Source organism: Pseudophryne corroboree, chromosome 1 (assembly GCF_028390025.1).
Source record: "Pseudophryne corroboree isolate aPseCor3 chromosome 1, aPseCor3.hap2, whole genome shotgun sequence".
Lineage (NCBI taxonomy): Eukaryota > Metazoa > Chordata > Amphibia > Anura > Myobatrachidae > Pseudophryne > Pseudophryne corroboree.
Window position 1 is genome coordinate 519,131,374 of NC_086444.1, and position 16,730 is coordinate 519,148,103.

Here is a 16,730-nt window from a genome sequence, read left to right on the forward strand (position 1 = left end):
AAGTGAGTAATGGCCTTTAGACTTAGCAGTGACCAGATAATTCACTACTTTAGTCAGTGCTGTTTCTGTGGAATGTTGGGAACGAAAGCCTGACTGAAGTGGGTCCAATAAGTTGTGCGAGTTAAAGAAGTGTGTGAGGCGAGTGTAAGCAATTCTCTCAAGTAACTTGGAAGAGCATGGGAGCTGAGAGATGGGACGGTAGTTAGTGTCAGAATTGGGTTTTTTTCTTCCCAGAATGGGAGTAATCACCGCATGCTTAAACAGTGATAGAGAGGGAGACAGATTACAAATTTTTAGTTAAGGTTGGAATAAGCACAATAGACAGAGAATTACTGATTTGTCGTGGTATAGGATCAATAGGAAAGGTAGAAGAGTAGGAGAATGAGAAGAGTCTTGATACTTCATCTTGTTTTGAGGGATCATAGTGCCAGCGGTTTCTGATAGGGAATTGAGCAGGTCGGTGGTTGAGGAAGAGCATACCATTTCATTTTGGATCTGATCAGTCTTGTCCTTGAAGTAGAAAGCAAGTTCTTGCACATTGATAGTGGCTGGTGGGTTGGGTGAGGGAGGGTTAAAAAGTGATTTAAATGTATCAAAAAGTCGCTTTAGGTTAGTGCCTTGAGTGGAGATAAACTATTGGAAATATATTTGGCAGTGTTCATGGCAATACGATAAGAGCGGTATATCTTATATATGAGGAATTTGCTAGGGCTATGAAATTTACATCCCTGACGCACTGCTTTACGTGACCGTTTTTGTAGGTGTCTAATTCCACGGTTGACTTCTAAGCCTACGTGTAGTGTGATGGGTAGCAGGAGCTACTTCATCAAGGGCTAATACTAGAGAGTTTGTTTCAAGTGATACAGCAGTCCCAGGAGAAGTGAATGTAGAAAGTTGTTGCATAGAGGTGGAAAGTTGTTATAAATTAACAGTGTTAATATTTTTGTGGGTTTGAGGCGGCTTGGTTGACTTTGAAAGCAATGAATTTGAAGTAATGGAGGAGAGCATGCAAGTGATAAGGTTGTCATCTGAGAGAAGGAAAAGGAGTACAGGTTGAGTATCCCATATCCAAATATTCCGAAATACGGACTTTTTTGAGTGAGATAGTGAAACCTTTGTTTTTTAATGGCTCAATGTATACAAACTTTGTTTAATACACAAAGTTATTAAAAATATTGTATTAAATGACCTTCAGGCTGTGTGTATAAGGTGTATATGAAACATAAATGCATTCTGTGCTTAGATTTAGGTCCCATCACCATGATATCTCATTATGGTATGTAATTATTCCAAAATACGGAAAAATCCCATATCCAAAATACCTCTGGTCCCAAGCATTTTGGATAAGGGAGACTCAACCTGTATTGGTGAATTCAGAAACTGAGTAGAGACTGGTGAATACAAGATCAAGGCACTGGCCCTCCTGATGAGTTGAGTAGTCAGACGATTGGGAGAGGCTGACAGAAGAGGTTAGAGTGAGCAGTTTGGAGGCATGAAGAGATTATGGACTGTCAGTACTGATATTGAAGTCACCCATGATGATAGTGGGTATTTCAGATGATAAGAAGTGAGAGAGCCAGGAACAAAAATCCTCCAGAAGTTGTTTGAGTTGCCCAGGTAGGCGATAGCAGTAACACACAGCGAGAAAGGGGTGAAAATCCTGATAAAATGACATTCAAATGATGTAAATGAGAGTGATGGAACCTGTTGTAGAACATTGTATGTGAAAGATTAGGATAGTAATAATCCACCACACCTCCTTTATTGTTACCATGCCTGGAGGTATGTGTAAAGTGGACACAACATGTGACAATGCTGCACGGGAGGCAGTGTCTGATTGTGTGAGCTAAGTTTCTGTTATAGCCAGCAGGTTAAAGTTGTAATGCATGAAGAGGTTATGGATGTATGTTAATTTGTTACAAACAGAGTGTGCATTCCAAAAGGCACATTTTAGTGTTTGAAGGGTGATGGAAGACGTGAGGTTTATGAGGTTAGCTGAATTTATATAGTTCTACAAATCAGGTGTATGTGAGTGGGCCAAGAGGTTGGGCCTGGATTTGGTGATATGTCACCGGTAATAAAAGCATAAGATAAATAAATATAGTTATGGATGTTACAGTTTAAGGGGTCAATCCTATTTTCCACAAAGGGTGCGATGTGCTGTTGCTGCTGCGTTTAAATACTGGCAACAGCACCCGATCTCGCACCCTTCATGGGCTGGTTTCTGCCCAAACTCATACAAAAGTGCCTGGAGTCCTATGGGGCAGGGAGCACTTTTTTTGCAAATTTGGGCCACTGTATTCGCATTTGCTGCAATGATTCACACCAGTGATATCATTGCATCTAATAGGATCGACCCCAAAGTATATAAATAAATAAAAAGCTCATGCGTGTTGATAATAAGAAGGGAGTGGATAATTAAGGTAGCAGTGTTCAATGAGGGGTGTTGCAGGGAGATTGAATGATGTAAACATTTTGTAGCAAATACCATGCAATGATATGAGAAAAAGCATTTTGTGGTACATGGAACCACTATTGTCTCCTTTACTCTGATTACTTCTGCTGTATGGCATCTGCTACTTAGCATGTCTATATCTACAGTGCAACACTCCCACTAACTGCTAATTTGATCCCTTCTTCTCACGCATTTATTTTGCTGGTTTTTTTTCTCTCTCTCCCTTTTTAAAATGTCTTTCATAGACTTCTATTTCTACTCTCCTTTCCTTGTGACAGCAAGAAGTCCAGTCTGGTAATGCAACATTCCCAGCTGTATTATGGTATCCGGTCTCTAGGTCGACATGGTCTCTAGGTCAACATGACAGAAGGTCGACATTAGTTTTTAAAAAAACATTTTTTTTTTTATTTTTTCATGCTTTACGATCCACGTGGACTACAACTGGGAACAGTAACCTGTGCCAAGCACAGCAGTAGCGGAGCGAGGCACCTTGCCTTCGCTCGCCATGCGAGGGGACACAGTGCAGTAATTGGGGTTCCCGGTCACTCTACGGAGAAAACACCCCCTTTTTTTTTTAAACTCATGTCGACCTTGTACATGTCGACCTACTTAGTCAACCTAGACACTGTCGACCTACTTAGTCGACCTAGACACTGTTGACCTAAGTGTGGTCGACCCTATGATCTACACCCCTGTATTATATGTAGCTTAAACTTAACACAATAATGAAGATGTTTTTGAATAGACCAGAGTCTTTTGCAGTTTTAATATATTTATTTGACTAAACAAGTTTAGTTTCAGCCCTTTCATTAATAATTTATAAAAAAATGAATGTTCATGCAGCAACATCCAGAGACTCACCTGTGCAATACTTATTGGGATTAATATCACCCTGTAAATTGTCATGCTGCAACAGACTGGACCTATGATAAGATGGTGACCAACATGGACAACTAGCAGCTTCTGTGCGGTGTTCCTTAACGTTGCTATGGTGGTCTGACGTTCTAATGTTGATAAAGAAATAACATTTATCTGTCACAGAATGATTTTTATGATGTATGCGTTTTCTTTAATCTATTGTGTCCTCTCTCGTGTCATATTCTTACTCTTAACGTTTTACAAACTGTATTATTGATTTGTTTTCTCTTTCTGTTACTCAGTTGAGACAGGAGGTTGTGGCATGCATGCGTCGAGATACTACACTGGAGACTGCTCTGAACTCCAAAGCATACAAGAGAAGCAAAAGACAAACCTTGCGCGAGGCCCGCATGACTGAGAAACTTGAAAAGCAGCAGAAAATTGAGCAGGAGAGGAAGAGAAGACAGAAGCACCAAGTATGGCAAGCTCTGCATGTCAATATTGCTTCTTGGGAAGCTGTGCAGTTTTTTTAATGCAATTTTGACACAGAAAATGTGAATAAGCATAGAGTAGACCTTTAGGTAGAGGCAGTCTGTGCACATTACAGTTTTTACCATGTAAGACAGCATGCAACGCCCCACACCTATTATTTTTTTTTTTTTTTTTTTACTAGATGTACACATTCAAACCCTGTATGTTAATATTGTTGTGGTGACACCTTTAGAAGATGGGTGAAACGAGAACATCTAATAAATACATTATATAAAGTAATTATTCCAGCAGAATATTGTGGAGACAGTTTAAATTATACATGGTTATGGTCACTTGGCTCCTTTATTTGGGGGTGTTGACAGTAATGTGACTTTTTGGTAATTTTATTAAGCCCCATTATGTTTTCTCCTATGTAAGCTTGTATTATATAATGTGCTGTGGAGTATTTTGATACTGTTTTCCACTGCAGAATTGGGTAAAATGGTAGTTCATTTTTAGCAACACTGCTGTTCAGTCTTTCATTTCTGTTTTCTCTTACAGATGAGTCCTTCCTCGTCTGTTCTGCTAGCCATGGCAGTCATGAGTGGATTGCCATGACTAGCGTTCCCGCCACTGTGCAGGTTACTGCACACGCACCTATGATCCATAGGATCACATGGGTGCGTACGCTCCCACAAATGGGTCGCAGGCAGGTGTGGCTACACAGGTGCGACCCATTCGTGGTCAGGCAAGGGAGGACACATCTGTATACCTTGACTACAGCTGTGCTTGTATACATTTTTCTGTTTCTCACCATACAGGAGCTAGGCATCCAATGTATTGACAACTATGAACTACATTTGTAAAATGTTTCTGATAGTGATATGAATTGATTTAGCCTTGAGCTAGTCTACTATGTAAGTTATGCTCTTCTGTTTTTTTCTTGTTTCCTACAGGAATATCTTAATAGTATATTGCAACATGCAAAAGATTTTAAAGAATACCACCGATCTGTCACTGGCAAAATCCAAAAACTTTCGAAAGCGGTTGCAACATGGCATGCAAACACGGAGCGGGAACAAAAGAAAGAAACTGAGCGCATTGAGAAGGAAAGAATGAGAAGACTGATGGTAAGTGCAAAACAACAGGATAGATTCTAAATCTGACACGTAGTCTGTGTGTGCAGGTATTTTTTTTTTGTGTGTTGCCAGTGAATTGGAAGCATTTAAACAATTAGCACAAAACTTTAAAATGTCTTGGTACAGTTAACAATTATAACATTATATGTAATGGATTGTATGGTTTTTTTTTCTCTCTTTTTAAATGTCATTTTAATTTATTTTGGTGATAGTGTTTCTTTAACCTGGCCTTGTAACCATGGCAACATTCTCCAATTCAGTATCTCAAGAGAAAGAGAGGGGGAAAAAAAAAAAAAAAGATCTGTACCGTGTGGAGCGTGTAGTCCAGGAAAGCACCATTTGCTTGGAAAAATCTGTTTATGGTGAAAGTCCACAAATAATATGAAGAAGAAAGTTCTCAGATGAAGTTTTCAGCGCGGAAGCCTAGTGTTGCAGACATTCTTCATAAGCACCAGTTGTATGTCTGGAATAGATAATCTGAAATAATAAAACGAAAAATAGGCGCCCTCTTGTGTAGTATTTTTCACACTGTGATATGTACAATAAAATTTAATAGTGTTGTACCTATTAGCAAATAAATAGTAAGCTTAGCTGTAATTTCTTTGATGTCAACTCCCCCCCTCTTTATGTGGATACCATTCCCTCCCAGATGTGTGCTAGCTCTTAGGAACCACAAAACGTTCTGAAACTAGTATTACTTCATATTGCACAAGTTACATTTTTGCAGTTTCATCCAACTGAATGCTGCTTCCGGATGACTTAATAATAATTTTAATGATTAAAAAAAATAAAAAATTTAAATTATTCAAAACTGCTCCATCCCAGTAAAATTCTTATGTTAATTATTTATTTTACTTCTATCAGGATCACAGTAAAAAAATGTTTCTTCCTAATGTTAAATTTACATATCTGTTCTCTTTGTTAAATTCTTGATGGGCTTAATTCTTGTAAGAATAGTTTATTTATAAAAAAAATATATAGGAAAAACAATATTAAAGCGAAAATTAAGACACTTCTCTTTTAACAGGCAGAAGATGAGGAAGGCTACCGTAAACTTATTGACCAGAAAAAAGATCGCCGCCTGGCCTATCTGCTCCAACAAACTGATGAGTATGTCGCTAACCTGACTAGTCTGGTGTGGGAGCACAAACAAGCACAGGCAGCCAAGGAGAAAAAGAAGAAGCGGAGAAAGAAGGTAAGGGATGATGAGCTATATTATATATAATAGATGAGCTATATTAACCATCATGAGCTGCATTAACCATTAGGTACTGACTGTCAAAATGTCTCCAAGTGGCATTCTTGTGCAGGATGGTGAATCCAAACAGGAAAATAAAGATAAAAACCATACAAGATTGTGTAAAAATTATAAAATAATAAAAAAAGTAATCTTTGTTTCCCTTTCAAGATCTGAGTGGTAACTTGCAGGTGTATAGAAAGGAAATTATTTGATTGCCATAGAACTGGATAGAGAGAGGATGTTTTGCAAACCTTTTTGTTGTGAACTCCTCCTCGTGTACACTAGCTGGACAGATGTGTAGTACAGACACTAGCTTTGGCATACTGGTAGCAGTAGCCAATTTCTTGATTTTAGATTGTGTACTTCGTATGTTTTACCAGGACTGTGACCCTGAATGTGCAGTAGTTATTGTGTCGTCTTGGTTCATTCTGCTGATCAAGAAATAAAATCACTTTATTACGATTTGCTACAGTGTTAGGTGTTTTTTGTTTTCCCTATACTACTCTTATGGTGGGTACACACTGATAGATATATCTGCAGATCAATTGTTCGGCAGATATATCTATGGACGGGTCAGGCAGTGTGTGTACGGCCTTTAGGGTTAGATGCATCATCGCTTGGAGAGTGATAACATGGAGAAAGAAAAGTACCAGCCAATCAGGTTCTAACTGCCCATGTCACAGACTGTGTTTGAAAAAATGGCAGTTAGGAGCTGATTGGCTGGCACTTTTTCACTCTCCATATTATCACTCACCAAGTGATGATACATCTGGCCCTAATCCATTTGTATGCATTTAGAAATAAACTTTTCTATGTTTCCAAATATAGGAGAGTGTGGTGTTTGATTTTTTTTTTTTTTTTTCCTGCCCCTTCTTTACATTTATAAGCTTATTGTGGAGGCTGGAAAACAATATAAACTCAAATCTATTTCTTCTTATTTTGTCTAAACAAACTGATGCAACACTACCGCTGAGTCTCTTTAGGTAACCTACATATCTGTACCTACTGCACAGATGGTTGCTTTGTGAAGCCCAGTGAGGCTTGCTAACTTAAAACCACTGGCAAGCTGTTAATACAGTTACTTATTTAGAATAGAAACAGAGTTGGCGGGCTGAGAAGACCAGTCATTCTAACCTGCTCTTTCTTATGTGTATGGTTTTTTTGTGGAGTTACTTTTTAATATCGGACAGTGCTGATCATTTCTCCCCCCCCATTTTGTAAGGGATAAACTGCTATTCTTTTGAGATGTGTAATAAAAATAGTCCTGTATAATTTTCTTTACTACGATTTTAAATTGATACTGTAAGTTTGGTCTGTTATTTTAAAGATTTCTGAAGAAAATACTACTTTTATTTCTTTTTCATAAAATCATTTTGTGTACCACCGTTCTGGTAGGTTGTTTTTCTAGAGCACTTGAAGCCTGAGAGCTGAAGTACGTTCCAGTCTTTTGCCACAAATGTTCCCATTAGTAGTGTTTAAATGTCCATATCTATGCAACCGCAGCTGCACTCCTTGCTTGCTACCCTCCTCATCTTTTGGTAGATTTTTGTGGGGGTGGGGGGTCTGTATTCTTTCCCAAACTACACTAATAGCTCCACTACTGTTTTTCTGTATTATTATTATTGTTCCATATTTTTAACACTTATTTATGTATATTGCATTTTTGTGCACCTATCTGAAAAGCTTTTTTTTCTTTATCACTTGAACTGTATTAAACATTCAGCATAGTACTCCCTACGAAGAGCATGATAGCCCTTAATATTTTTAAGATGTGACAGTTAAAGTGGTATGAAGTCACTATGTTGCCATTTTAAATTCATAATATTGACAGCAGAAGGTCAACATTGATGTTGACATCATTAATCCGACATCTGCAAAATGTTAATATTGACATAATGTTGATTTCGGAATGTTAACATTTCCAGGAAGGTTAGTGTTTGCCATTAGGGTTAAAATTAGCATTAGGGAGAGAATGAGAAGAAAACCAGTATGTGACATGCAGACCGTGTCAACATAACATTCATAACCCTGGGGACTGTTCCATGCAGATGCTTGTATGGGCTTTGTTTTATATCACAGTCCTGGGGCTGCGGAGGAGCTTGAGTAGGGAGACCAGAGGTCTTGCAGTCGCTGCAATTCCTGCTCCTCTTTGGTCCACCCCCTTACAACCCAGTACAAAAGCCATTTTAAAGTGGCAAACATAATTAAATGCTCTGCGACTTAGGTGGTAATGCACTTAATGTACTAATGGCATCCAGTAGAAAAGCTTCTATTTCAGTCATTTAAATGTGTAATACTTCCCTCCTAATATTGCAACAACGTTGCTGCAAATAAATGAAGATCATTTTCTACACAGTTAACTTTAATCACTTTGACTTTCAGAGATAATATTTAGCCTATTAACATATATTCATGTTCATTCTAGCGACCTGCACCCGTCACAACATGTGCAGTTCCTCTTTCCTGCCTGGGGTGTCGCTCTCTGCTCTGGTGCTTCTACCAGTGTCTGGTCTGTGTCTCAACTCAGAGATACAGACCAGAGTGTGGTAGAAGCAGCAGAGCAGAGATCAACATCCCAGGCAGTGAAGATGAACTGTACGGGTTCCGGGTGCTATAATGAACACTATGGGGTATATGCAATTCACGGCGAATCGCGGCAAATTATCGCCGTTTTTAAATTCTACACAATTCGACAGGTGAATTCCGGCAGGTGGCTGCTGGAATTCACCATATTCAATGCAAAACGGATTCGACAGACCCGCGGGCGAAAATCGGCCGATTTGGCAGATTTTGCCGCGATTTTAAAAAACGGGAAAAACCCGAAAAAAAAATGGCGTGGGGTCCCCCCTCCAAAGCATAACCAGCCTCGGGCTCTTCGAGCTGGTCCTGGTTCTAAAAATGCGGGGAAAAAATTGACAGGGGATCCCCCGTATTTTTGAAACCAGCACCGGGCTCTGCGCCTGGTGCTGGTGCCAAAAATACGGGGGACAAAACGAGCAGGGGTCCCCCGTATTTTTCACACCAGCATCGGGCTCCACTAGCTGGACAGATAATGCCACAGCCGGGGGTCACTTTTATGCCGTGCCCTGCGGCCGTGGCATTAAATATCCAACTAGTCACCCCTGGCCGGGGTACCCTGGGGGAGTGGGGACCCCTACAATCAAGGGGTCCCCCCCCCCAGCCACCCAAGGGCCAGGGGTGAAGCCCGAGGCTGCTCGTTTTGTCCCCCGTATTTTTGGCACCAGCACCAGGCGCAGAGCCCGGTGCTGGTTTTAAAAATACGGGGGATCCCCTGTCAATTTTTTCCCCGCATTTTTAGAACCAGGACCAGCTCGAAGAGCCCGAGGCTGGTTATGCTTTGGAGGGGGGACCCCACGCCATTTTTTTAAAGGATTTTACCGTTCCAGCAATAAAAAAAAAGAAATAAAAAAAAATAATATTTTAAAAAATATATAAATAATATTTGTGCCTCCAAAAAAAAAAAAAAGTACCTAATCCCTTCTAATATAAATAGATATGCTATTCCTAAAAAAAAAAACACCAAAAAAAACATGTTTAAATTTTTTTTTATTGTTTTCACCCTCCAAAGTGTGGCGGATTGAAAATGACGAATTTGCTGTCTAAAAGCACTGCTGTCGAATTTCCAAACTTGAATTGAATATGCTTTGGTCGAATTGCAGCACTTGTATCATTGCAGAAAAGTCGAATTTGCAAAAATTCGAATTTCAAAAAGTCGAATTTTGAAAGTCCGTTTTTTGGTCGGAAAGCACTGAATTGCATAGGCAAATTTTTTTTTTGGGCGAAAATGACCCGAAATTCGACAATTTCGGGAATTCGACCGCAATTGCATATACCCCTATATATTCTTAGATACAGATACACAAGTAAAAGACTGAATTTAACTTCTTTTTCAAATGGAAATAACCTCTTAAACCATGTGATATGTTATAGAGGAGGGCAACGACTCATATTTTGACTTTCTAAGAATGAAAGTCAGAAAAGCATAATTTAGTCATATTATCTCTTCCTTTGCACTATTATGTGACTGAGAGATCATATACATGCTCCTGGTGGAATCACATGGCTAGTTTTAAATGTGCAGATCCCGGTATGATCTCAGTGTCCTATCTGAATTGGCTTGTGGTTTGCTTGTTGAGGCACGTTGAACACTGGTTACTTTGGGGCCAATTCGCAAATTAAGTAATTTTTTTGTCTGTCATGTTGCTTGTCTACACATTTTAGCAGATCAAATAAAGTATCTCGACAGTTTAACTAAAATTGTTATTGTGTATAGTATATCCCTTTTGTACATGTTTTTTTTTAAATGAACCTCCCTTCAACATGTACAGCATACTATTGCCCACTTCCCTAGGTGTTTAGCAGAAATTTGGCAGCCTCTTGTAGGACAAAGCTGAGCATTGATCGTTTATCAATCTAATGACTTGCCTTCAAATTAGAGCAGATATGAAAATCATAAAAGTACCTGAAGCTTCTATTTCTGCAGGTGAAGACTATTAGGTATTTTATTAAAATGTTACTTCCATTTTTGTGCAATGATACAGTATGTTGATTCCTAACTACATATATCCTAATGCAGTGGTCTCCAACCTTAATTGGGGTGTGAGCTGCTTTCGGAAAGTAAAACCTCTGAAGGAGCTACCCCCCCCCCCCCCATGCGCATGCGGTCCTGCGAAAGTGGGTGTGTCCTCACAAAACTCAAAACTACAAGTAATGACCGCACGCATAGTGCCAGATACACAAATAATGCCCCTCAGCAGTGCCAGATATACAAATAATGCCTCCCAGTAGTGCCAGATATACAAATAATGCCTCCCAGTAGTGCCAGATATACAAATAATGCCTCCCAGCAGTGCCAGATACACAAATAATGCCCCCCAGCAGTGCCAGATACAGCACCCCGACCCCCCCGCAGTGTCCGATACAGTGCCCCACACAGTGCTACCCTTGCTGGCTTCTTCTACTGCCGCCGGTGCTGCTCCTCCTGTATGAGGGACGTAAGGGGAGGAGAGTGTAGCGCGCGCCTCTCCTGTGAAGTCCGGAGAGCGGCTGCGGTGAGGCTGACAGTCTCCGGCGGCACCGGGCATTTAAAATATGGTGCCGGTAAGTGAGCCAATCAAAACTTGCGGTCCGGCAGCCAATTAGGTGCTGCCACTGCCGGTCCATGAGCTCTGATTGGCTGACGGCCGGCACCATATTAAAAAAGAAGGAAGTTGGAGTGCCAGTGACTGCCCAAGCCCGTGCGCTCTGTGAGCAACCGAAAATACTACGGCGAGCTACCGGTGGTTGGAGATCACTGTCCTATTGTAATGCCCTTTGTCTTCTGTTCTTTCCCATTTTACTTGGGCATATTAAAATAATCTAGTTGCATTTTAATGTTTGTTACAGAAATTGGAAGAAAGTGTGGATGCAATGGGATCTGGCCTTGGTCCTGATGGAGAGGTAATGTCCAAACGGTGTTCTTAATTATACATTATTATTCTTTATTATTTATATTGGCGTTACAAGGGATACGCATACATAAACAAATGTGCTAAACAGGGCTTACAGTTCAAGACAATATAGGACAAGTACAGAAAATTAGTGGTTAGGTGCCATCAAATCGAGTATGGAGTATAAGATAGTGGAAGTAAGAGAAGGAAAGGCACATGAGGGCAGAAGGCCCTGCTCTTGTGAGCTTACAATCTAAAATGATTCAGTATGTTACAGAGAGAGAGAGGAAAGATAACCTTGAGTGGGAGCACTCTGGTTTCAGAGACGAGTAGTATAGTAAGTGCTACATAAAACATAACTTTTATTAGATATATTTTAAATATAAGACACGCAGATAGCCAAATAGTGTTAAACATTTCTGAAATTAGTTTTGTGAACACAGTGGTTCAAGTCGTGATAGTATAAAAGAAAATGTGATTTATAAATTGCACAAATGCAAAATTATGCCACAGACCGTGCAGAAATGGTCCTTTGTTGTAGGGTGATATGGTCACACACTTATAAAATCAAGTATTCCCAGGCGGTCACCCAACCAAGTACTAGCCAGGCCTGCCGCTGAATCACTTCCAAGATCGGACGAGATTGGGTATACGCAGTGTGGTATGATAGTAGGTGTGTCAGGACTATCATAAGCAAAGTGCCATTGTTTGCAATGTAAATTACTTTTTCTCAAGAAGATTCTGATACAAAAAAAAATGTATGAAAGTGACCGTCGTTTACCTATGAGTAACCCAGTTAGGGTATACAGAGGATTTAAATCATCTGGTCACTTTGTGTTTCAAAAGGAGGCACGGGGCATCAGTGTCATTCAATTCAGGTAAACATTTATTTATTTATTGACATAGGTTTTAATTAGAGGCTAAAGTTGTGCTATTCCTACCCTTCTGCTTTTCTACCGACGTGCCGAGACTGGTATTGGGGGGAATGAGAGAGGGTGGCACCTTACTTCAGCTGGAGAGAAGAAAATTTGAGATATCAAGTACTATGGTAATGTAGAATTTTCCCTGATGCACCCAGTGCAGCACAGAGAAGAGAAAGGGTTTTCAACACTAAGCCACCAAAGGGAAACAAAGTAAACACACTAATAAACACATAGGAGGGTATTCAATTGTAGTCGGAACTGCCGTCTTGTCGGAAAGACGGCAGTTTCTGACTTTTTTTTGGTCGGAAACTGTTCCAACCTATTCAATCCACCTGCTGTTTTTTTCGACAAGTTGGCAATTCAGACTTGTCGGAAAACACGTGGATCGGCGGAATAGCCACTGATCCACATGTTTTGTCGGAAGCGCGGTCAAATCCGACAGGTTTTAGCGCCGTTTCTGACAATGTCAATTTGACTTTAAAAAAAGTCGGATTGGCAATGTCGGGAAGCTTTGTGCAGTATGTTAGGTTCATGTAATCATGTTTACCCCTTTTATTTATAATAATAATAATTTTATTTATATTGCTTTTTCTCCAATAGGACTCAAGGCGCTTTATTTATGCGTTCCCATGTATCGTCCTAACCCTAAAAAGGATTGTGATGGGAAGAGAGACCCTCATACATACAGTAAATCAGAAAAGGGGTCCAATAATACCAACATTTCAGATAATTCAAAGGGTGTCTCTACTAAACCAGTGTTTAGAGAGATGCTTTTTGAATATGTCCTGAAAAAATCTATATGAAACAAATCCTGAGTCCTGTGGTTAGCCTGCCACTCTGTTTCAAATTGTAGCACAGGCACTTGCAACAATTGTTAGCAATCATAGATTTATAAAAGAGCAGGAACCCCTCTGAATCAGTCACATTTATATTGAGCTCAAAGTTGGTGCTTTCACCCTGCTAGCTACAGGTATGTCTTAAATTGTAACGCAGGCACATACAAACGAATGTTGCCAATCATTAAGTTAGTAGAAAGACTGAGATACCTTAAAATAAGTCCCTCTAATACATGTTAAATTATGCACAACTAGGGTGTCTATCCCTGCTTACTGCCCCATGGCGATAGATGTTAGGTAACAGTAAGTATGTTAAATCATAATTGTAATAATAAGAATTGTGGAAATATAATTGTAAAATACAGAGTATACACTTATGTGAAAGTATGTTGCCATACAAGTGAGGCATAATGCGGCTGGGGAATGATCCCTACTTTCTCATGCCAGCTCTGCTGATATGATGTTTGGTACTTTGCACATTCCAAGGAAGCAGCAGCAATAGTTACTCACACCACATTTGAATTTACCCCATTGTGTCACCTGTTTATGCACACCTTCTTTTTTTTTACCCAGATACACAGCAACTTACTGTGTTTTATTGTGATTTATTAGGGGTTTCCCCTCCTGTATCCCCACAGGCCACTGCTGTGCCACCTTAATCAACACATTGTGATTCTGGATTTAGCGCAACAAATATCTCCAAAAGAGGGCTCTCTTTATCCTCTATGGTTTGATGACTTATGTTGTTAGGACAGGGCTTGACGAATACCAGGGGCCCGGTTGCTATGGCCCATAGATTTTGCTGCCTGGCTATCAGATTATGCAGGGAGGGAGGAAGTAGATACTTGTCTGCGCTGACTGCTGTGCCTGTCTGTCACGGCCGGCGCTGACTGCTGTGCCTGTCTGTCACGGCCGGCGCTGACTGCTGTGGCCACAGGTTGGATGGGATTGACTGCCCAGGAGTGGAAGCGGAGGGGTTAGTTGTGTGGCCATGGGGGTTGGTTGCCCAGGGCAGGATTAGCTTCTCATAACTGTGGTTACGGGGGAGGGGGAGACTGGGAGCAGCACAGCAACGTGTCTGTGGAGGGCTGGTTTGACTCGGGGGACCAGTTTCAGTTATTTGAGGGGGGGGGGGGGGGGAGTTTTTGGGCACAGTGGTCTGGATTCTACTCTTTCATCCTGGCTCCTACATTTTAGGAAAAAAATTCAAGCCCTGTGTTAGGATTCGTGAAGTATTCAGGACATTTGACCTTTTTTTTACCCTCCCATGTTGCCCACATGAGAGGTAATCCAGCATCAAAACAAACGATTAGGAGTGGATTACTTTGGTAACTTGTTAGGTTTACATTGGGTTATCGGTAAGTCACTTCCCAAAAATGTGAAGGCATATTCTTACAGATCAGTTTGCAGCTTGACAGCTTCACAATTTTTGCTCCAACAATAACATTTTTGAATGTAATACTTTTGAGCATTTGTGACATATAGTGACCGCATTGGAAAGTCCACAGTTTTTCTAGTGCCCCCCACATGGATAAAATAATAAAAAATATATTTGTTAATTTGGATACTTTTCTCAGTCTGTTGGGTAACACTAGTTAACCACCATTTCCGCTCTTGTTCTTTGTGATTTCTTATTACCCTTATTTGGGTTCTTGTTTCATATTGTTGGAGAACCTTTCTCCTTTTTCTTATTTGATTTCTCCTGCTCTGGCCTTGGGACTCTGATAAAAAATAAAAATATTTTATTTACTGAAGATACCAACAGCCTATGGGGTTATAGAGGGGGATGAGCTGGAACTTGTGGAGCGAAATTCAAAGTTCCCTAGCTCCAGTTCAGCTTCTATACCTCAATATTTTGCCTAATGTTTTAATGTAACAACTGTAGAAAAAAAATGTATACCCTTAATTTAATTTAACTTTTTTTCAGAAGTGAATCTATATAGCATAAAAGATTTCTTTAGGTGTTTTCACTGGGCATAATATAAATGCTGCTTACGTTAATATAAGGTCGTATTTTGATTTGTTTCCCTTAGCTTATAGATGAGAGCAGCCAGATGAGCGACCTCCCCGTAAAGGTTATTCACACTGAAACAGGGAAAGTACTGCTTGCTCCAGAGGCACCAAAGGCCAGCCAGCTTGAGACATGGCTGGAGATGAACCCGGGGTGAGTTCCAGCCTCCCAAGTGTTTGCTGCATGCTTTCTGTGCCTCTCTACCATTTAGCCTTGTGAGGTACATAATAGAAATAACATGCATAAGGATCATGATTGTGTTAACGATTCTGTTTTTCTCTCCCCCTCCTAAGATATGAAGTAGCGCCTAGATCTGACAGTGAAGGAAGTAGCTCGGAGTATGAAGAGGAGGTATGTGTTTCCTATAAAAAGACTACTTGTGAGCTTTTCATTTTCTTCATTTATACAAAATCCTTTAGCCCATATGTTTACATGTTGTGTAAAAGTAGATATGTTTGGGGCTCACGTGAAAAATGTAGCAAAATGAAACTGCGTGACAAGCATGATGCGTTTCACCACTTTATGTGTAGTAAGAGTTTCCAGTTGGCATAGTTTGTTAATAAGGCTCATACATATGGAATTGATAGATAACACTAATTATAGTGTACAGTAGACAAAACCTTGTGCTTTGTACTTGCTTGTACCATGGGCCTGATTCAGAGATGTACGCTAATGCAGTCACAGCTGTGATTTTGTGCTGCTAAAATATGATAATGCTGCCACCTGGAAATGTATGGAGACGAAACATGTTTCTTAGTGTGTCCCAGAGCCTCCCTGGAGCATAGTGTGCCTTGTACTGTACTTACATAGGAACTCATTCAAAATTGAGGTAAACACAAGTGCAGCTTAACCGCAACTCGTTTATTTTTTTATAATTGTATATGTGCATCAGTGTGCCTCTTTTACCCTGGTGACTTGCCAGCTTTTGCCCTTATTGCTGCCTGTAGCATGGGAGCTGGGATGGGGCTTGGAGGGGTCCTTTTGGGTAAGTACAATAGGGACATTTTGATGGAAAGTGTATCCCAAGATGGCCACCTAAAATGCACAAACATGCCTGTTTGGAAAGCGTGACTTGCTGTTACTTGACCATGGCGTGATTTGTGAGCTGCTGCTGATGATGAATGCTGTTTTAAGACGTTCTCAGTTAAGCAGTCATTGGGTTTGATCTAATAGCAGCATATTGACCTTTCATTTTTAAAAATGAAATCAAGATTCCTACTCTGTTTTGGGAAATGAAAGGAAGCCGATAAATTAGTTAAAATTTTATATTTGCATCTTGTTCGAGTGTCTAATTCTGTGCATCTTTGGTACGTACCAGCATTTTCCAGCCATGTAATATGTATAAAT

The 16,730-nt window shown here is 40.2% G+C and overlaps 1 protein-coding gene across 6 annotated transcripts in view; it reads left to right on the forward strand.

Annotated features, from left to right (window-relative positions):
* The window catches only part of SMARCA2 (SWI/SNF related, matrix associated, actin dependent regulator of chromatin, subfamily a, member 2), a 631,684-nt gene that overhangs the window by 240,487 nt on the left and 374,467 nt on the right, over positions 1 to 16,730 (forward strand). For all 6 annotated transcript variants that reach the window (XM_063913944.1, XM_063913943.1, XM_063913946.1 and 3 more), the window contains 6 exons: positions 3,616 to 3,789; positions 4,741 to 4,914; positions 5,951 to 6,118; positions 11,570 to 11,623; positions 15,406 to 15,536; positions 15,677 to 15,734. In XM_063913944.1, the coding sequence (XP_063770014.1) occupies positions 3,616 to 3,789; positions 4,741 to 4,914; positions 5,951 to 6,118; positions 11,570 to 11,623; positions 15,406 to 15,536; positions 15,677 to 15,734 (759 nt within the window). The remainder of the gene's footprint in view (positions 1 to 3,615; positions 3,790 to 4,740; positions 4,915 to 5,950; positions 6,119 to 11,569; positions 11,624 to 15,405; positions 15,537 to 15,676; positions 15,735 to 16,730) is intronic.